The 22,331-nt window shown below is 37.9% G+C and overlaps 2 protein-coding genes across 6 annotated transcripts in view; one reads left to right on the top strand and one right to left on the bottom strand.

The window, feature by feature from the left end:
• GOLGB1 (golgin B1) overlaps positions 1–22,331 on the bottom strand; it is a 91,380-nt gene that overhangs the window by 51,471 nt on the left and 17,578 nt on the right. For 2 of the 5 annotated variants that reach the window (XM_047791239.1, XM_047791275.1), the window contains exons 3-10: positions 21,793–21,945; positions 21,435–21,587; positions 19,307–19,435; positions 14,039–14,155; positions 10,956–11,078; positions 9,736–9,849; positions 7,854–8,256; positions 5,655–5,770 (exon numbers count right to left, since the gene is read on the bottom strand). In XM_047791239.1, the coding sequence (XP_047647195.1) occupies positions 5,655–5,770; positions 7,854–8,256; positions 9,736–9,849; positions 10,956–11,078; positions 14,039–14,155; positions 19,307–19,435; positions 21,435–21,587; positions 21,793–21,945 (1,308 nt within the window). The remainder of the gene's footprint in view (positions 1–5,654; positions 5,771–7,853; positions 8,257–9,735; positions 9,850–10,955; positions 11,079–14,038; positions 14,156–19,306; positions 19,436–21,434; positions 21,588–21,792; positions 21,946–22,331) is intronic. The other 3 variants (XM_047791248.1, XM_047791257.1, XM_047791266.1) reach the window with 3 other exon arrangements.
• LOC125133155 (short transmembrane mitochondrial protein 1) lies at positions 15,465–15,630 on the top strand. The gene has a single exon (XM_047791289.1). It carries the CDS (start codon positions 15,465–15,467, stop codon positions 15,606–15,608), a length of 144 nt encoding a protein of 47 aa, XP_047647245.1. The 3' UTR covers positions 15,609–15,630.

Genomic DNA, 22,331 nt, shown 5'->3' with positions numbered 1-22,331 from the left:
CTACATTGTTGGTTGGGACTATAAATTGTTACGGCCACTACGGAAGAGTATGGAGGTTCCTCAGAGAACTAAACATAGAACTACCATATGATCCAGCAATCCAACTCCTGGACATATATCCAGACAAAACTATAATTCAAAAAGATATGTGTACCCCTACATTCACAGCAGCACTATTTACAATAGCCAAGACATGGAAACTTAAATGTCCATCAATAGATGAATGGATACAGAAGATGTGGTACATATATACAGTGGAATATTACTTAGCCATTAAAATGAAATAATGCCATTTGCAGCAACAAGGATGCAACTAGAGAGTCTCATACTAAGTGAAGTACATCAGAAAGGGAAAAACAAATACCATATGATATCACTTATATGTGGAATCTAAAATATGACGCAGGAGTTCCAGTTGTGGTGCAACAAGACAAATCTGATTAGTATCCATGAGGATGTAGGTTTGATCCCTGGCCTTGCTCAGCGGGTCAGGGATCCAGCATTGCTATGAACTGTGGTGTAGGCTGCAGACATGGCTCGGATCCTGTGTTGCTGTGGCTGTAGTACAGGCCAGCGGCTACAGATCCAATTAGACCCCTGGCCTGGGAATTTCCATGTGCCATGGGTGTGGACCTCAAAAAGCCAAAAAAAGTAAATAAATAAACAAGGAGGGTCTTCAGTATACTCCAAAGAGCCCTGAGTGTCACAGAGCCCCCTCAAAGACCCTCAGTGGGGATTCCTACCCACCACAAAAAAATGACACAAATGAACCTGTCTACAAAACAGAAACAGACTCACAGAGAACAAAACTTGTGGTTTCCAAGGGGGAAGGGTTTGGAGGAGGGATGGACTGGGAGGCTAGCGTAGCAGATGTAAGCTACAATACATGGAGGGGATGATCAACAAGATCCTGCTGTATAGCATAGAGAACAATATTCAACGTGCTAGGATAAACCATAATGGAAAAGAATATTAAAAAGTATATGTACATATATATGTATAGCTAAATCACTTTGCTGTATAGCATAATATGGCATTGTAAATCAACAATACTTCAATTTTTAAAAAAATTTAAATAAAAGAAACGGTGCTGAAACAATTTGATGTCCCTACAGGAAAAAAATAAACAAACCTTGACCCTTATCTTACATTACACATAAAAATTTATTGAGGTTCAGAGACTATAACTATGGAAGCTAAAATTATACAGTTTGTGGAAGAAAACATAAGAGAATATTTTCACAACTTGGGGTTAAGCAAAGGTTTCATAGACAGGACACAAAATTACATCCATAAAAAAACTGATAAATAATAAGACTTTCTCAAATTTTAAGTGTCTGAAAATTGAAAGCCATCATGAAGAAAATGAACAGGAAGCAAGCCACAGCATAGGAGAAAATACACACCAAACATACCTTATAATAAACTGGCATTCATATCCTGGATACATAAAGGATAACCACCCACTTGATAAACAGGCAAAGAACTTGATTTTATAAATGGAGAAATGACTTGAATGGATAGTTAACCAAAAGAAGATGTACAAATAACCAAGAATTTCAGTGTCTTTTGTCATTAGGGAAATGCAAGTTGAAAACACAAAGACCTACCTCCCGTAAGAATGTCTAAAAAAAAATTTTTTTTTGCTTTTTTAGGGCCACACCCACGGCATATGGAGGTTTCCAGGCTAGGGTTCAAATCGGAGCTACAGCTGCTGGCCTATGCCACAACCACAGCAATGCAGGATCTGAGCAGCGTCTGAGACCTACACCACAGCTCACAGCAATGCCGGATCCTTAACCCACTGCACGAGGCCAGGGATCGAACCCGCAACCTCATGGTTCCTAGTAGGATTCATTTCCACTCTACCATAATGGGAATTCCTGAAATTTTTAAAAAAATTGACTATACATATCACAACGGATACAGCAGAAATACAAAAAACCATACGAGAATACTATGAACAACTATACGGCAACAAGTTTGACAATCTGGAAGAAATGGACAATTTTCTAGAATCTTACAGCCTGCTAAAACTGCATCAAGTAGAAACAGACCAACTGAACAGACCGATCACTAGAAATGAAATTGAAGAGGTCATAAAATCACTCCCTACAAATAAAAGTCCAGGACCAGATGGCTTCACAGGTGAATTCTATCAAACATATAAAGAGGAGTTGGTGCCCATCCTCCTTAAACTCTTTCAAAAGGTTGAAGAAGAAGGAATACTCCCAAAGACATTCTATGATGCCACCATCACCCTCATTCCAAAACCAGACAGAGATACCACCAAAAAAGAAAACTATCGCCCAGTATCATTCATGAATATAGATGCAAAAATTCTCAACAAAATCTTAGCCAACCGAATCCAACAACATATCAAAAAAATTATACACCATGACCAGGTTGGGTTCATCGCAGATTCACAAGGATGCTTCAACATACGCAAATCAATCAGCATCATACACCACATTAACAAAAAAAAAGTCAAAAATCATATGATCATCTCAATAGACGCAGAAAAAGCATTTGACAAAGTCCAACATCCATTCATGATCAAGACCCTCGCCAAAGTGGGTATAGAGGGAACATTCCTGAATATATTCAAAGCCATTTATAATAAACCCACAGCAAATATAATCCTCAATGGGGAAAAACTGAAAGCCTTCTCACTCAAATCTGGAACAAGACAGGGATGCCCACTCTCACCACTGCTCTTCAACATCGTTTTGGAAGTCCTAGCCACAGCAATTAGACAAACAAAAGAAATAAAAGGCATCCATATAGGAAGAGAAGAGATAAAACCGTCACTGTATGCAGATGACATGATACTATACATAGAAAACCCTAAGGACTCAACCCCAAAACTACTTGAACTGATTAATAAATTCAGCAAAGTAGCAGGCTATAAGATTAACATTCAGAAGTCAGTTGCATTTCTGTATACCAGATGAACTATTAGAAAAGGAATACAAAAATACGATACCTTTTAAAATTGCACCTCACAAAATCAAATACCTCGGAATACACCTGACCAAGGAGGTAAAGGACCTATATGCCGAGAACTAGAAAACTTTAATCAAAGAAATCAAAGAAGATGTAAAGAAATGGAAAGATATTCCATGCTCCTGGATTGGAAAAATCAATAGTGTAAAAATGGCCATACTACCCAAAGCAATCTACAGATTCAATGCAATCCCTATCAAATTACCCACGACATTTTTCACAGAACTAGAACAAACAATCCAAACATTTACATGGAACAACAGAAGACCCAGAATCGCCAAAGCAATCCTGAGAAACAAAAACCAAGCAGGAGGCATACCTCTCCCAGACTTCAAGAAATACTACAAAGCCACAGTCATCAAAACAGTGTGGTACTGGTATCAAACAAACAGACAGACCAATGGAACAGAATAGAGAATCTGGAAATAAACCCTCACACCTATGGTCAATTAATCTTTGACAAGGGAGGCAAGAACATCAAATGGGAAAAAGAAAGTCTATTCAGCAAGCATTGCTGGGAAACCTGGACAGCTGCAGGCAAAGCAATGAAACTAGAACACACCCTCACACCATGCACAAAAATAAACTCCAAATGGCTGAAAGACTTAAATGTACGACAGGACACCATCAAACTCCTAGAAGAAAACATAGGCAAAACACTCTCTGACATCAAAATCATGAATATTTTCTCAGGTCAGTCTCCCAAAGCAATAGAAATAAGTGCAAAAATAAACCCATTGGACCTCATCAATCTGAAAAGCTTTTGCACAGCAAAGGAAACCTAAAAGAAAACAAAAAGACAACTTACAGAATGGGAGAAAATAGTTTCAAATGATGCAACCGACAAGGGCTTAATCTCTAGAATATATAAACAACTTATACAACCCAACAGCAAAAAAGCCAATCAATCAATGGAAAAATGGGCAAAAGACCCGAATAGACATTTCTCCAAAGAAGATATACAGATGGCCAACAAACACATGAAAAAATGCTCAATATCGCTGATTATAAGAGAAATGCAAATCAAAACTACCATGAGATATCACCTCACACCAGTCAGAATGGCCCTCATTAATAAATCCACAAATAACAAGTGCTGGAGGGGCTGTGGAGAAAAGGGAACCCTCCTGCACTGTTGGTGGGAATGTAAACTGGTACAGCCACTATGGAGAACAGTTTGGAGATACCTTAGAAATCTATACATAGAACTTCCATATGACCCCGCAATCCCACTCTTGGGCATCTATCCAGACAAAACTCTACTGAAAAGAGACACGTGCACCCGCATATTCATTGCAGCACTATTCACAATAGCCAGGACATGGAAACAACCCAAATGTCCATCGACAGATAATTGGATTTGGAAGATGTGGTATATATACACAATGGAATACTTACTACTCAGCCATAAAAAAGAATGACATAATGCCATTTGCAGCAACATGGATGGAACTAGAGAATCTCATACTGAGTGAAATGAGCCCAGAAAGACAAAGACAAATACCATATGATATCACTCATAACTGGAATCTAATATCCAGCACAAATGAACATCTCCTCAGAAAAGAAAATCATGGACTTGGAGAAGAGACTTGTGGCTGCCTGACGGGAGAGGGAGGGAGTGGGAGGGATCGGGAGCTTGGGCTTATCAGACACAACTCAGAATAGATTTACAAGGAGATCCAGCTGAGTAGCATTGAGAACTTTGTCTAGATACTCATGTTGCAACAGAACAAAGGGTGGGGGAAAAAATGTAATTGTAATGTATACATGTAAGGATAACCTGACCCCCTTGCTGTACAGTGGGAAAATAAAAAAATTATTAAAAAAAATTGACTATACAAAATCTTAGAGAAGAGGTAGAACAACTAGAACTCTCACATATTTTAGGTGATAATATAAAGAGATTGGAAGGCCTAGATGCTAGAAACCAGGAAACAAAAATTTTTATCAGTGCACAGTGCTGCCCAGGAACGATGGGACTCTGCTGACCAATATGTCAGTTTGGAAGGGTATAAACTTATAGTGGAGATGAATGAATCCAGTTTTCCCAGCCTGACACTAGCTAATTAAGATCATCAAACTAACTCTCCTTATTCTGATATTCAAGTTCATAAGCAGCCTTCTGTTAACTAAAATCCAGCTTCCCACAGAGATTTTTACAGAAGGCAGAGAGAATATACTGGCCAATTAACAAGTGATTAAATGTTTTACCGTTAACTAATTAATGTGCACATTATGATTTCAACAATAGACTTTTAAGTTTGTTTAGACTGAAGTGTAAACTTTAAAGCTAATCAAATCTGAGTCTACCGAAAGCAAAACTGACTTCTCAATTCAGAAAACTGCTTATAAGATTAAAAATAATGGTTCATCTCCAAGACAGAGTTTTAAGATTTTAGAATCAGAAAGGCTCCTGAGATCATGGTGCTTGCTGTCTACTTTTTTCTCATTACTCATTGTTGAGACACTATCTTAGGGTCTTTCATGATTCCTTTCAAAATGGAATCGTCTCCAAAAAGGCATTTTATCAGCAAAAAAGATAGAAGGCTTATACTGCTTTCTGGAATAAATTCTATTAGAACACCCAGGTATAGATACAGCAAAGCCAAAGAGATCACATTCATAAGAAGTACACATTTAATTACCTGTGTACCCTCGTTAGAAACATCTGGCGAAGAAGTCTGAGATGCTGTTTCAAGTTTTTCCAAAGGTAGTTTATTAAGAAATTGGCTAATTTCTTCAGATTTTTGCTGGAGTTGATCTAAAGAAAAGAAAATCAGTAAATTGAAATGATCTTTGCCTCAAGTCTCAAATTTAGTGAGTTATTATTTTCTAGGGCTACACCATGTGCTGTTTACTCTAGTTCAGTTATCAATTAAAATTATGATTCCAATGACATTTTAAAACATTGTTTAAATGCTCTCAGGTACAAAAAGACATCTCCTTCAAAGGTAAAATAAAACAGGCCTAGGCATTTTTTGAAAAAAGTCATTTTTCCTTTCCCCCTTGAAAATGCCTTAATATTTTATTTTCTTCACTCTCCACAAAGGCATTATAAATCCTACTGAGATTCTATGGAACAGTTCTGAACATGAACATGATTCAGTTAAGAGAGCAACACGCTCATGTAACACACTGTTCCCATGTAATACCCCTCAGGATTTCTGGTTCATGTTCAGCTCTTCAAATCTTTCCTGTATGCCAATCTATTAGAATTAAACTAAATTAGAGGCATGTATTATTTTAATAATAACACATTAAAAATGTTTCCTTTAAATTTTCTTAAATGATAAAAGTGGATCAAGAAGATGTGGTACCTATACACAATGGAGTATTACTCGGCCGTTAAAAGGAACAAACTACCAGCATTTTTAGCAACATGGATGGACCTAGAAATTATCATGCTAAGTGAAGTCAGCCATACAATGAGACACCAACATCAAATGCTTTCACTGACACGTAGAATCTGAAAAAAGGACAGACTGAGCTTCTTTGCTTAACAGGTGCTGACTCACAGACATTGAAAAACTTATGGTCTCCGGAGGAGACAGTTTGGGAGGTAGGGGAATGTGTTTGGGTTATGGGATAGTAATCCTGTGAACTGGATTGTTATGATCATTATACAACTACATATGTGATAAATTCATTTAAGTAAAAAAAAAAAAGAAAAAACAACAAAAAAGTGTTGAATAAACCATTCCATTTTTCATAGAAACAAAGTTATGGGCATATGACTTCCAAACAGTGGACCATTCATGCCAGCATTTTCATCCTTTTCAGAATGTTCCATGAGACTAGGACGTGATGAAATAGTGCTTGTTTGTGACTATGTGATAGATTTTCTAAGGGACCTATTATTTTCCATTTAATAGCATCTCCAGGATTCACTAAAAAACCATTTCAGAGATTTTCATAAATATGAGGAAAAAAGGCATCACAAAATATTGGGTGTACATTTTATTTCATAGGCTGATACGTATTTTGGATTTCATGTCATTCCATGCTCCAGTGCCTTAAGACAGGAAAGGCTCCAAACTCTCTGGCATATAATCCACAAAACTTCATTAAATTTGGGGAACTGATTCAATTAATAAACACCTTATCCCAATGATGACAAAAAAAAAATGATAAAAGCTTTCCTTAAAGAGAAACTTTCACCTATAAGAAAAGCATTCAGGATTTCCCATTGTGGCTCAGTGGTTGACGAATCCGACTAGGAACCATGAGGTTGCAGGTTCAACCCCTGGCCTTGCTTAGTGGGTTAAGGATCTGGAGTTGCCAAAGTGAGCTGTGCTGTAGGTCACAGATGCAGCTTGGATCCTGCATTGCTGAGGCTCTGGCGTAGGCCAACGGCTACAGCTCCAATTACACCCCTAGCCTGGGAACATCCATATGCCATGGGTGCAGCCTTAAAAAGACAAAAAGACAAAAAAAGAAAAGAAAGAAAAGCATTCAGATCCACCTTTACAAGTAAGGATGACTCCATACAATTCAGTCTCCTTATCTTTGCATCTAGATCTGGCCTGAATTTTCTACAAATTAATTCAAATCCTACTCATTTCAGTCAGGGAACTCTTCAGACCAGAGTCATTCACAGCATTCTTTTTAATAGTTGACATATCTCTATTACTAGTTTTTAGTACTCTAATTATAATTTTAATATTAAGCCAAATTATAACTTTACTCAGAGATGGGAAAATTGCAACGAAGAGTTCAGAAGAGATGCCTTTCTTAATCCTTCTATTGATTTACACAAACAATGTAATTAACAGATCCCTGAAATTTTAAAGTAGGAGCCACTCAGGTGCTAGACACATGGGCTTCACAACTAATCAAATACTGACCTTCTAGCTGCTGAATGGTCTGGGCTGAACGAACTGCTTGTTCACTCTTATCTTGAAGAAGTTTTGAATTCTGATCCTTTAGGGCATCACAGGCAGAGTGCAGCTCTTGTTCAGTCTTTTGAAGATTCAAAATGTGAGAGGTCTTCTCTTCTATTTCTGTTTCGTGCTTCTGCTCCAAAGCACTGTACCGGGACTGTAGTTCAGCCTGGGCTTGACCTGCTTGTTCAAGCTGTTCTAGAAGATGATGCATTTCTTCCTGCAAGTTATGGAAGGATAACTTTCTCTCTGCCACTTCAAGTTCCATCTTTTCCATCAGAATCTTGGACTCCTGTCTTTCCTTTTCTATAGTGTTTCTTAATGTATTGTGCTCAGCTTCCATTTCCTGTAACTGCTGAGAGAGAATCTAAGAGGGGAAAATAAAAGCCACATGAACCATAAATTTATTCTTTCATTTCAACAAGCACAGTGAAATGCTTCTTCTAGGTGAAGCCTGGACCTAGACCCTCAGGACCAAACTTACAATTGCATAAGAGCCTCTGTTTTTGTTCCTTAATACTTTTGACAGTTGTGTGTGTGTGTGTGTGTGTGTGTGTACATACATATATATATATTTTTTTTGCATCATTACTTTTCACTTATGTGTTTCCCAATATAAAATAACTTCAGTAAGGGAAGGGACTGTGTCTGCTTTAATCATCTTTGCTCTCTAGCACCTAGCATAGTATATGGCATATTGACTGCATGGTACTCAATAAATATTGAATACATGAATAAATAAATGGATCCAGTCCCTCTCCTCAAGGAACTCAAGAGTTTAGTGGGAGAATCACACTTAAACAGATCATTATAACACAAAATGATAGAGGCCATGAGAGAGATACCTGTAAGTATTAAAAGGAACAGAGAAGGGAAATGTACCAGAAAGTCACATAAATGTAACCGTCTCTAATAGTACTTATCTGGTAGGTAGCACAACTGGGATTTGAACCTGACTATCTGATGAGAGCGAGAGAGGGAACTCAGGGTCAGTGTATATGAGATATGAGAACATGTTTCTATGCAAGAAATACAGTCCTCCTCAGGGAGTACTGAAAATTAAGAATAAAGGAGATTACTTTCTCCAGATGAATAAGCAGAGGATGTGAACTGTAGCATTGATTCCATATTAAGATTTGGCTACCTGGACGTGAACAGGCAGGGACACAGGGAATCCAAGGGCTGGTAAAAGAGCAGTCCGAATGGTCAATCACTGGTCTACCCCAGACAGGGAAAGGAGAGAGGGCAAGAAAGAACTAATATACTGGAGGAACACAGTGAAAAAAATCAAGGAATCCTAATGAGAATGAAGGTCAGGACAGCCTGAGAAAGGAAATGACAGGCTGTGTTACAGTCAGGGAATAGAATACTTGAGTTTAAGATTTTAGAACATCGGCATCCTTAATCACCTTTAGATTCAAGGGAATATTGCATGGTAGGATTATTTCAATCCAAAAGAAAATGGACCAACAAAAACAAGTGAAGAAGGGACAGTACATAAAACACAAAAACCACTCAAGACTGAGAAGGGGTAAACTGAGAGGAAAGAAACTCAAAGAAAAGGAAAATAGGATATTTTAAGAGAAACTAGGACCCCAGACCTAAAATCACAAAGGAAAAGAGCAACAATAAAAAGATGTGAAACGTAAGCTTCCTGAGGGAAGAAACTATATCTGTTCTGCTCATCATATTAGCATCATCACCTAAGCACAGGGAATTTGCTGAAAGAATGAATAAATGCAATCAATTCTCTGAAGGCCTCTAACAGGATTTTATACCTGCTGCCTGGCAAACTAAAGTGGAAATGAATACTCCCAAGGCAGGCAGTAGAGACACAAGGCAGTACCTGGTTTCTCTGTTCGGCAGCAGTCAGCTCCTGTTGCAGCAAGTCCACGACCTGAGCACGGCCCAGCAAGGCTTCTTCATGCTCCTCAAGCTTCCTCTGCAGCACCCTCAATTTCTGAGAAGAAAACGTTTAGACATCATGTGCTAACAAATGAGCATCATTATTTGCTTACCTTTCAAGTTGTCATTTAGATTGTGTTCTCAGGATTTGGGGATTTTGAGGATGACAGATTAAAGAGTGGGACACCAGCATGCCATGCTTCACATCCAGCAGCAACAAAGAATCTCCAAAATTATCTCCTCCAGAGCACCACCAACACCCAGGCTGACACAAGCAAATTCCTGAATTAGGGAACCTTTTTAATAATTAGATATTTATTGCACATACCTCCTTTTAAAATTACATAGTCAATGTACCTAAATAACACAGGTACATGTATATCTCACTCACCAAATAGAATATTCTCTGCGGGCAAGAACCAGTTCTCTTCTAGGCTCATGCATGGGACATGCACATGATAAACATTTCTTGAATGATTTAATCAATGACACATGTATACATTAATATTCTACTTTTAAAAAGTGCTGCATTTTGAAACTTTACTTTGTGAATTCTGAAGGATTGCCTAGAACTTGGAAAAAGTTTTCACTCAAAAACAATTAAATGAATCAACCATGAAATACCATTGGAGTGCCTTTGAGTAATACACTGAACTACACACTTAACAGAAACAAATCTTTTGAGTTAGTAGATGATAAACTTAAAAACAATGAAGTCAATTTTCAAAAATTACTCAAACTATTTTAAAAAATGATTGATTCAATAAAAGACTTTATGGCTTCAAAATCACTCCTTTTTATCTTTAAATTTTCTGAAGTTTCAAATTGACTTCATTGATTTGAAGCTTTGGATCGGGTATTCAATGCACAAAGGTAGCTACAATTGGCAAAGTGAAAAGAAATCAATTTTCACCTACTACGACTTTTGCCAATAAACTCAGCTTTTGACTACCAACAACCTGATTAGAGAGGTATGAGGCAAGGTGAGGGAAAATGAATAATTAATATGCAACAAAAGAGAAGAAACACCAAAAAGAAGGCAGTTAATGAGCAAACCCAGACCAAGTGAAGAACAGTGGGTGAAGGTGGAGAAGTGGCTGTGGCAACTTAATTAAATGTTAACCAAAACAAAAGTCATTCTACTAGGTTTTAGCAACACACCTGTTGCATCTCTGTTTCCACATCTGCCTGGGTTACTAACTGAAGAAGCTCATCTTCATGAAGACGAACTTGTGTCTCAAAGCGGGCATCTTTCTCTCGGACCACCTGCTGCATGGAACTCAACTGAAGACACACACCAGAGAAACTATACAAGTTACACTCCCCGAATATTGCACAAACAGAACTCACAGACTATTCTCCAAAGACAGACACTGAGAACTGATAGATGATAGGTTTTTTTTTTTTTAGATTAATTTCGAATGTTAAGGATGAGAATGTTGAAAGAGGGACAGGTCTGCTGGCAACTTCTAAATGTTAGAGAAAATCTATTATCAAATTCAGAAGTCAGCCTAAAAATGAATTTTGAATACAAATTATATTTGCATCATTAATAGAAGTATTTAAATATACAAGTATATTTTTAAAAGCTCTACGGAGATGAGAATACTAAATATACAAAGTTAGATTCCTGTTAAGCCCTAGATACTTTGAATATCACACTCATATGCAAAAACTTCCAATGAAACTTTCATGACCTATAAAAATAAATTTCAAACTAATGTATCTTTTACTCAAGATTCTCCACAAGTAGAAACACAAATCTTTCTTTCCAGTCTTATTTTCAAAGGATAGCTTCTACCAAAGACCTTAGTATGTTTCTATCCAAATCTACACTGCCTCCCCAGACAGCTATTTTCAGCTGCCATTACTTGCAAGCTTCTAGGTCACTATCATTTGTGACTAGCTCTTAGAAAATGAAATAAAATAAACTGATTGGGTGTGAGCTGCTCAGTATCAGCATTTTTGTTTCATTTTGTTCTTAGGTGTCTCTGTGTGTGTGTGCGTTTATTCATTTCCTTAAGATTTGTGGTTGAACATGCCAACCAGCTCTTAGCATGCCCATTTTGCACTGGTCTTCAACTATTATTGATTTTTCAACTTGCCACACCTTAAACTGACCTTGGTTCTATTTCTAGGTAGGATAAAGAATTTTGGTTCTAATGCTTTACTCACTCCTTCACTTACTCCTTTGATTATTTGACATTTCTTTCTTTTTAGGGCTGCACCCATGGCATATGGAGTTTCCAGGCTAAGGGTTGAATTGGAGCTGCAGCTGAGGCCTATGCCAAAGCCACAACCACACCAGATCCAAGCCACATCTATGACCTACTCTGTAGCTTGCAGCAAGGCAGGATCCCTTTTTTTTTTGTCTTTTGGCCTTTTCTAGGGCCACACCCATGGCATATGGAGGTTCCCAGGCTAGGGGTCTAATCGGAGCTGTAGCCACCGGCCTACGCCAGAGCCACAGCAACGCAGGATCCGAGCTGCATCTGCAACCTACACCACAGCTCACGGCAACGCTGGACCCATAACCCACTGAGCAAGGCCAGAGAGCGAACCCGAAACCTCATGGTTCCCAGTCGGATTCGTTAACCACTAAGCCACGACGGGAACTCCTGGATCCTTAACACACTGAGAAAGGCCAGGGATTGAAGACTATGTTGGGTTCTTAACCTGCAGAGCCATTATGGGAACTCCTTAAAGCTTTTTTTTTTCCTTTCTTTTTACAGCCACATCTGTGGCACATGAAAGCTCTCAGGCTAGCGGTCAAATCAGAGCTGTAGCTGCTGGCCTCAGCCACAACCACAGCAATGCAGGACCTGAGCTGCATCTACAATCTACAGCACAGCTCACTGCAACGCCAGATACTTAACCCACTAAGTGGGGCCAGGGATCAAACTGGCATCCTCAAGGACACTTGTCAGGTTCATTACCGCTGTGCCACAATGGGAACTCCCGTAACTCCCTAAATCTTAACTTCTCCATGTAACCTTTCTTATTACATACATAGAAACCTCCTTCACCTCTCAAAATACTTTTGGTTTGTATTACTGCTTACTATCCACATTCTGAATGACTTGTATTATGATGAATCTGTCAATACATTTATGTGTGTGTGTATACTTGGCTTTCCATGTTTTAAGCTGCTTGGTAAAAATATTTTGTATTTCTCCACCTACAAATCATTTGTACATAAAAAGGACACAATACAAGCTGGTAGGTAAAACTAAGGATTTTAGGATATACAGTTTTAAATGTATACACTGCAGTAGGCCATCCGCAGTCAGAGCACACCACTAATACTACAAGTTATTGATAAAGCAAACACCACACACCCAATGGATAAGAGGCACTTCAGGGAAAACAAGGTTTCTTGAGTCAAAAGCACTTCCAAAGGAAAAATATGAAACTGGAAATTTAGAAAAATATAGAGAAAGAGTTGAGGATGCCAGTCCAAACAGTCTCTCCCTGGTAGCAGAAATAAATATGAAGAAGAAAGTCACATACTGGTGCCTTTTAACAATGAATCGCAAAACTTATACCACTTTCTCATTACATAATCCCTAAGTAATCTTCTGACTATAGTTTAACTTCCCCTTAAGATTTTACTACGAAGAATGGACCTAATCATTTGCATTTTTTTTTTTTTTGGTCTTTTTGCCTTTTCTAGGGCCACTTCCCATGGCACATGGAGGTTCCCATGCAAGGGGTCTAATGGGAGCCATAGCCACTGGCCCACGCCACAGCCACAGCAACACGGGATCCGAGGCACGTCTGCGACCCACACCACAGGTCACAGCATCGCCGGATCCTTAACCCACTGAGCAAGGCCAGAGATCGAACCCACAAAATCATGGTCCCTAGTCGGATTCGTTAACCACTGTGGCACGACAGGAACTCCTCATTTGCATTTCTTTTGGTTTATCTAACAGTCTCTTTTGAACTTGGCACAACCCATTCCTCCCTAAAAGACTGAATCTTTGTGTACTATTAAAATGAAGTTGCTGGGCCCGCAGAACTAAGAAACAGCCATCAGTTAGGCTATGGTGTATCATCAAGGTACATAAACACTTTTAATTTCTTCTACTACCACACCCTTCTAATTTCTACTGTATCATTCCAGCTACTATACTTTCATCTACTCAAGTTTTGAAATAGATTATCTGAACTGACTTGTCATGTAATAACCTTAGGCTTTCATGATTCTTTATTCTAATTGTTGTAAGGTAACTTCCACCTACCTGAGCAGCTTGCTCTGCTTGCGTCTGGCTGAGCTGGGTCTGCAAAGTGCTAATAAGTTCCTCCTTCTCTTGGAGCTGCTTCTTCATCGTGAAAAATTCTTCCATCTCTGCTGAACTCTTAGCAAAATGAAGACACAGAAGGAAAAAAGTATTTAAGCAAAGAATTAGCATTTTTAATTCTTTGACCTCCCTCTCTCATTTGCCCTAAAAACCTACCAATACCCTTCAATTTTCCACTGAACACTAAAGGGGATTACATGTACCATGGTTTTTTTTTTTGAAAAATTAATTATCAAAAGTACTCGTCAAAGGAAAACAAAAATAACAGCAGCAGTCTTTGAATTTCTCTGAATCCTCACACAGAAATAAGTAGTACAATTAGATAATAAAACCAAAACCTCACACACAATATTTACAATAAAATTAGGAAGGTAGTCCTACAAACCTCAAAATACAAGTAAGTAAGGACAAACCACCCAAAACGCATAGGACCTGCATGGTATTAGAGTCTGTGCAGTAGGAAGAAGGCAGCAACAGTGTAACATCCGATGGCCCTGAGAACAGGAAAACCCCAAAATAGCCAATAAGTTCTCAGTGGAAAGTATATTTGGCCAATCTTAGAACAGCAGCTTAAAATGGCAGGGCTTCCCTGTTCTCCAGTACTGGCTGAGTGCGAGAGGTCCACAGTAAAAACGACAGAGGCTAGAATAATCTAGGCCCTCTGAACTCTCAAAACTAACACAAGACTGGGCTGCCTTCCAAGACACGGACTGCACTAAGAAACTTCTAGTGTGAAATAGAAATTAGGCAGAACAGGGATAACAGCAATAGAGGAAAAACAAGGGCTACACACATGTATAATTTATTATCAGCTAGCCACATGTGGCTATCAAGGGCTTGAAATATGCCTAATGTAAATAAGAAATGTAATTATTAATATTATTTAATTTTAATTAAATACAATTATTTTTCCATTAAATGAAACTACATTTTAGCCTGACTATATTTTATTTTAACTGTGGCATCATGTAAGATACTGCTGAATTGTTGTACAAGTAACAAGTGTGCTTGTTGTTCCTGGTGTTAAAATAAACCAACCAGCTATCTAGCCAGTATTAATAGATTGGTTCAGTTTAAATGATTTTTTCCTACACACTTATGTAAGACTGTAATGTATTTATTTATTTGCATACTTTAAGCAGAGAGCATGAGTAACAGTTGATATCTATGTAAATCATAATTGGTAATTAAATTAAAATATAAATACTTATTATTTTAATTGAATAATTTATCTGTTTCAAAAATAAATACAGACACATTTTTAAGTTTCAAATAAAGGTGTCAAGTCTGCCCGTCACGCCGCAGGAGGCAGCCTGGGACGGCCCACGGAGCCGCAGTCACCCATCGCTCCCTCCCGGCGGACATCATGCTCCAGTTCCTGCTTGGATTTAATCTCGGCAACGTGGTTGGAATGTATCTGGCTCAGAACTATGACATACCAAACCTGGCTAAAAAACTTGAAGACATTAAAAAGGACCTGGATGCCAAGAAGAAACCCCCTAGTTCATGAGGGCAACTCCAGCCCTGCCTTCTGGATTCTACTGTTGTTGAGGGCCTCCTTTACTGTCTGAACCAAAAGCTTTTGTTTTAATCTCCAGCCTCAGCAGTTTTCTTCACTGTGTTGCCTTAGAGCACAAATGGGGCCACAAGTTAAGAACTACCCTTAATTTTCCAACAGTATCACTTCTTCCCTTCCTCCTTCCAGTCACTTGGGAAGCCCTGAAACTGGAATTATGGTGCTAGATTAGTAAACATGACCTTTAATTAGTAGTCTCTCCCTTATTCTTTGGGATTTCTATTACCTTTTTCCAAAAGAATAACTGACAAATTTTGTATAGCTGATGAGATATAAATAATGCTGATTTTACATTCTAGCAATTATATAATGGGTAGTTAAACATTTGGTATTAAATTATGTTACTTCAAAATGAAACAGTGTCCTGAGAACCTTGTCAAGAACTAGAAATTTAAAAATATTTAAAATAATGGCCATTGTCCTCAATAGAATTCCTAGTCTAATATGCATGTTGTTTCTTAATGATGTATTTGATTTGGTTCTTCTCCCTCGTAAGAATCATACTTTATAGGATAACAGGTGCATGTGACATTACCTGGTAGAAAAATGAGAAGTTGCTTATAAAAATAAATAAATAAATAAAATAAAGGTGTACTTGCAACTGACAAGGGCGTAACATCCAAAATATGTAAATAATTCATATAATTCAACAACAACAAAAACAAACAACTCAATAGAAAAATGGGCAGAAGATCTAAATAGACATTTCTTCAAAGAAGATATTTGGATTGCCAGCAGGCACATGAAAAAATGCTCAGGATCACTAATTATTAGAGAAATGCAAATCAAAACTACAATGAGGTACCACCTCACAGTGTCAGAATGGCCATCATTAATAAGTCTACAAATAACAAATGCTGGAGAGGGTGTGGGGAAAAGGGAACCCTCCTACACTGCTGGTGGGAATGTCAACTGGTACAACCACTATGGAAAACAGTCTGGAGGTTTTTCAGAAAACTAGATACAGAACTACCATATGATCCAGCAATCCCACTCCTGGGCATATATCTGCACAAAAATACAATTCAAAAAGATACATGCTCCCATATGTTCACAGCAGCACGTTTCACAATAGTCAAGACATGGAAGCAACCTAAATGTCCATCAACAGATGAATGGAATAAGAAGATGTGGTATACTACTCAGCCATAAAAAAGAACAAAATAATGCCTTTGCAGCAACATGGATGCAACTAGAGATTATCATACTAAGTAAAGCAAGTTCAGAAAGAGGAAGACAAGTAAATACCATATGATATCACTTATATGTGGAATCTAAAGTATGGCACAAATGAACCTACCTACAAAACAGAAACAGACTCATGGACATAGAAAACAGACTTGTGGTTGCCAAGAGGGAGGGGGCAGGGAGTGGGATGGATTGGGGTTAGGAGCTTCAAAATATCACATTTAGAATGGAAAGCAATAAGGTCCTACTGTATAGCACAGGGAACTATATCCAATCTATTGAGATAAACCGTGATGGAAGATAATATAAGAAAAGGAGTGTGTGTGTGTGTGTGTGTGTTTATGACTGGGTCACTTTGCTGTACAGCAGAAATTGGCACTACACTGTAAATCAACTATACTTTAATTTAAAAAAAGAAAGTAGGAGTTCCTGTTGTGGTACAGCAGAAAGGAATCCAACTGGTAGCCATGAGTCTGCAAGTTCAACCCCTGGCCTCCCTCAGTGGGTAAAGAATCTGGCATTGCTGTGAGCTATGGTGTAGGTCACAGACACAGCTTGGATCCTGTGTTGCTGTGGCTGTGGCGTAGGCCAGCGGCTGTAGCTCCAATTCTACCCCTGGCCTGGGAACCTCCATATGCCAAAGGTGTAGCCCTAAAAAGAGAAAAGACAAAAAAAAAAAAAGAAAGAAAAAGAAGGCAAAATAAAATAAAAGTGTACTACTGATGCATAGTTCATTCCTTTTTATTCTATTCCTAAGTAGTATTCTACTGTGTAGATATTTCACAGTTTGTTTAAATATTCTCCTGCTGATAGACATATGAGTTGTTTCTAGCTATTGGTTATTACAAGCAAAGCTGCTATGAACATGCATATACAAGTCTTTATGAAGACATTTGCTTTCATTTCTCACAGATGTAGTTTATGAATTTATTTTCTCAACTGGGAATTTTATGAAATCTAAACACAGATGAAGTATTTTCAATGAAAATTTAGCATTCAAATTGGGATATAATATGAAATACATAATTTCAGACTTACTACAAAAAAAAGAATGTAAATTAGCACAAAAATAATTTTTATATTAATCTTAAAAGTCTATTTTAAATAAATTGGACTAAATGAAGTACATTATTAAAATTAATTTTACTTGTTTCTTCTTTACCTTTTGTAATGCAGCCACTAAAAAATTTAAAATTATACATGTGGCTCACATTACAAGAGACCACAGTGAAGAACAGGGGGAAGAAAGCCAGGAAATCTCAGAAATCCACCTGCTATATATTTGAATACAACACAAAAAACAACAAAAGAGCAAAGTCTGTTAAATAAAAAAAGTTTTCCTGAACCAGGCCTCCTTCTGAAAGTTTAGGAAAATTAATTTCACACAAAAATAAGAAACACAAAAGGATGGAAATCTTGTGAAATTAGATTGTAATGATCATTATACAACTACAGATGTGATAAATTCATTTGAGTAATAAAAAAATGAAACAAAAAATTTAAAAAATTTTTTAAAAATTAAAAAATAAGAAACACAAAAGGATCAAGGTCAAATCCCATGCAAAGTTAATATAAAAAAAAAACAGAAGAAAACTAAGGCACCAGTGATAAAAGCATACCATAGGCATGCTCAAAAAAGATTTGACCAGGTGTTTAAAAAAATTAAGAAAATTATACAAGACATGAAAGAACAAAAATTAGAAAATCAAAATTAAAAATCTCTGAAAGGAGGTGACAGAATTTAAGAAGAATTTGGTTCCTCTGAATCAAAATGAATTCTAAGGAGCTCCTTGGTAGATCAGCAGGTTAAGAATTGGTATTGTCACTGCTGTGGCTCTGGTTACTGCTGTGGCATAGGTTTGATCCCTGGCCTAGGAACTCTTGAATGTTGTGAGCATGGCCAGAAAAAACCCAACAAAAAACAAAATGAATTCTGAAAATTCATGTCAGAAAAGAAGACAAAACAAGTAGGAACATAAAAGCAAATAAACTCAAAATAGAATGCCTTAAATAAAATAAGGGGGATAAAAGAAGAAACTTTTTAAAATGAAGATATTAAAAGGGAACTGAGAGGAACTGACAAATATTGAAGATAATGAAAGATGGACCATAGAGATAATAGAAGTCCCTAAACAACAGACAAAATACTACAAGCTATATAATTTAAGAAAACTCTCCTAAGTAAAAATGTGTCAAACCATACTGGGTATCTACAAATACCAACCATGGATGACAAACATCAATGCACAATCTAGTAAAATCACTACACTTAGGGGGTAAGGAAGGAAAGGAGGGGAGAGAAGGGAAGGGAAAAAGGAAGAAAATTGGTGGCTACACAGATAAATATCCATTGGGCATCTAGCAAAATGTATTCATTGTGTAATAATCCATTAGGCTTTAGTGATCTGTTAACTTAATGATTATGAGGTGACTTATACCCTTACCTTTGTAGACTGCTCTGCCTGTGCCTGGGTAAGTTGGGCTTGCAAACTGCTAATTAGTGCCTCCTTCTCCTGGAGTTTATGTTTTATCTTTTCTACTTCCATCTCTTCTTCTGTAGAACTCTTGTCATGCTGAAAACGCAGACAATAAAGTCATCTATTTAAGAGAATCTAATTTGCCCTATAGAACCATTTGATTTTAGTGTTACCCAACAAACGGGAGCAAGAAATAACATCTGACCTGACAACAAGGAAGGGATTTTAGAGTTTTCCAGTTTCAGTATGGCCAAGTAGCTCCCTTTAGACCCATTCTCCCTCAGATAACCACTATAAACTCTGGATAAGATAGACAGCTATAAACAGCTATTTGAAAATGTGGGAGAACAACAAGAAGGTACTAGAGGGGAGTGGATAGCTGGAAGAAATGACACCAAGTTTCCCACTTTTATGGTTTTTAGTCTGAGGGCAAAACCAGTCAGTGTTATATTGGACTAAAACTTAAAATCCAATAGTCTTGCTGCCTTGAACCAGAGGACAGAATTCAGGAAAACACAGCTGCTAAGTGAGGGGCAAAACATCACAAAAAAGGCAGCAGCTGGAGGATTCAAATCTTTCAATAGCCTTTTTCCCCCCAAAACTCTCCCTTAGACTGAGCTAGATTCTGCCTCCCAACTGAATTCACCACTACTGCCTCCCAGCAAAATGAACCTAGTCTGCTTATTGGAAGTCTACAGAACAATTTTATACTTTCTTCCACATAATAGTCAGTCAAGCATCTAAGGGGTGCCATCATTTCTTCAACTATATTTTCCATAGAATATCAAGCTCTATAATGGGTATACAATAGTTTTATAAGGGCTGCTGTGACTGATGGCTGGAATTAGAAATCATTTATTTCATCTCTTTTATTTAACAGAGGAAGGAAATGAAGCTGTAAGATGTTGATTTGTTTAAGGTCTCGGAGCTTAAAAGAAAAGGCAGAGCATAAAATGGATAATTTTAAAATCTAACAACATAGCAGAAGGAAAAGTTAGAAGAAACAAAATCACATGGGGAGAGATGTTGGTGCTACCACAGGCACGGGAAGAAAGAATTATGAGAGGAAAAAACAAAAAGAAAAGAAGACAAGATGAAGACATTATTTGAGAATAAGAAAAGCTTCTAAAATAAGCTTTGAGAAGTTAAATAAGGCTACAAATGCAGAAAAAGTAATATCTTCTGAGCATTAGACCCAGGAAGGAAAGGCTAATCATGGTACTAGTGAGCCAACTAGTGATCCCAAGGGTTGTACCTAAAGAAGTGATTAAATATCATTTCCCAAGAACTGAAAACATTATGAATAAGACTAGTGGGTCAAAAAATAAAAGAGTGAAATCTAAAAAAATTAAAAGATTTCTTACGTACGGTGACATCTGTAATGTACACACGTGACGTGCTGCCTCTCTCTATTCCGTACCAAACTCCCCAAACACTAAAGTTTCTTGTTCTCTAAATGGCTGGCTGAATGTGAGTTTAACCACAGACGAAAGGTATTAAGTACAAGAACTGGGACAATGCTCTATTCCTCAACAGGCACCATTTCGCTTATTCCTCTCTCCATCCTCAACCTTAAAGTGTTTCGTTGGTGGCAGTCATAAACCTAGAGGTATCCTTTACCACAGCCCAAAGTAATCCAGCTGACTAAACCCACACACAATGCATGAACCTTTAATGTACTCTCACCCGGCTGAATGAAGACAAAGGATATTCTGTATCCAGTCACTAAACTAAAAAATTTCAGAGCTGGGAGAAACCCTAAAGATGATCTAGTGTGATCTTCTAACCACTGATGAAACTCCTCCAAAAGCTATGTGTCTCTCACATCCAAATGCCTCACTTCAATATTTATTTCTTCCTATTAGCCTTAATTCCCTGAAAGTCCAGGTCACAACTGATCTTTAATTTCCATGTTTTCTGTTGCCTTTTATTCTGTGTTTGGCCCATAACCCAGCTAGACTGCAAGCTCAATAAGAGAGGACAGCATTTAGTGCTCCATTACTTTAGCATCACACATTTTTGTGATTAGTGAAGATCTGCTGTAATGAAAGGCTTTTTCTGCTCAGAAAATGTATATTCTACCCAGTCACTGTACCTTAGAAAGTTGCTCCTCTGACTGAGATTCTGCAGATACAACTGTCCCTCCTTGTGCCTTCATCTCTTCTATGTGTTTGTTCAAAGATGTTAATTTGGCCTTGGCGTGAAGTTTTAGTTTTTTTATTTTGTTATCAGCAGCTTTTCTTTCTTCCTGTCATAGAACAAAGATGGTAAATATACAAATATATATTCATCACTTATCCAACAGATAATAAAAAGCTATTCTCAGTAGGCATCATCTAACTGTATTAAGGAAGTAAGAATCAGATTCTCTGAAAATCTAAGCGCAGAGAAAAACCAAAGTGTGATGCCTGTCTTTTATCACATGCTTGGCAAGAAAGGAGAGAAACATTTACCTGCAGAACTTCATCCTGCTGCTGCAGTTGAGCATCCTTCTGTCTAATGATTTCTTTTAGTTCCACCACCAACTGCTCGGCATAAGCCAGGCGCTCCAGAACATCCTCTTGTGTTCTATCATTAAATTCCATGTCAGATTCTTGGGGTAATTCCTAGTATTGAGACAAAAAGTTGCCAATGCATGAGGGAAAAGGTATTAATTTCCAAAGAGAAATTCCTTCATTCCAACATCATCTTCTCTCTTGCCCAACTCATATCCTTTCTAGGGAGATGAGGGCTCAAGAGCAAGACATGGGATGGAAGAAAGGAGGGGGCCTTAGGTATCAGGAATGTGGCTTGGCTTATGTAAAATCTTGCAGTGTATTGCTGTAAGACCCGGGGACTGAATTTCCAGGGCTGTGGAAGTCCTCTAGAGATGTTGCTTGGATGTTAGTAGAAGGGTTGCTGGGAGGGGCTGAGAGTTGTGGAAAGGAAGGGGTGCGGAAGGTGCACAGGGTGGGGGAAGAGGGTGGGGAGGGAATGAGAACCAAGTGAGCGT

Source organism: Phacochoerus africanus, chromosome 1 (genome assembly GCF_016906955.1).
Source record: "Phacochoerus africanus isolate WHEZ1 chromosome 1, ROS_Pafr_v1, whole genome shotgun sequence".
Lineage (NCBI taxonomy): Eukaryota > Metazoa > Chordata > Mammalia > Artiodactyla > Suidae > Phacochoerus > Phacochoerus africanus.
This window is presented reverse-complemented; position numbering and strand designations above follow the sequence as displayed.

What these genes read in the sequence shown, in the direction of transcription:
- LOC125133155 (XM_047791289.1), top strand. Translation starts at nt 15,465, where the DNA reads ATGCTCCAGTTCCTGCTTGGATTTAATCTCGGCAACGTGGTTGGAATG.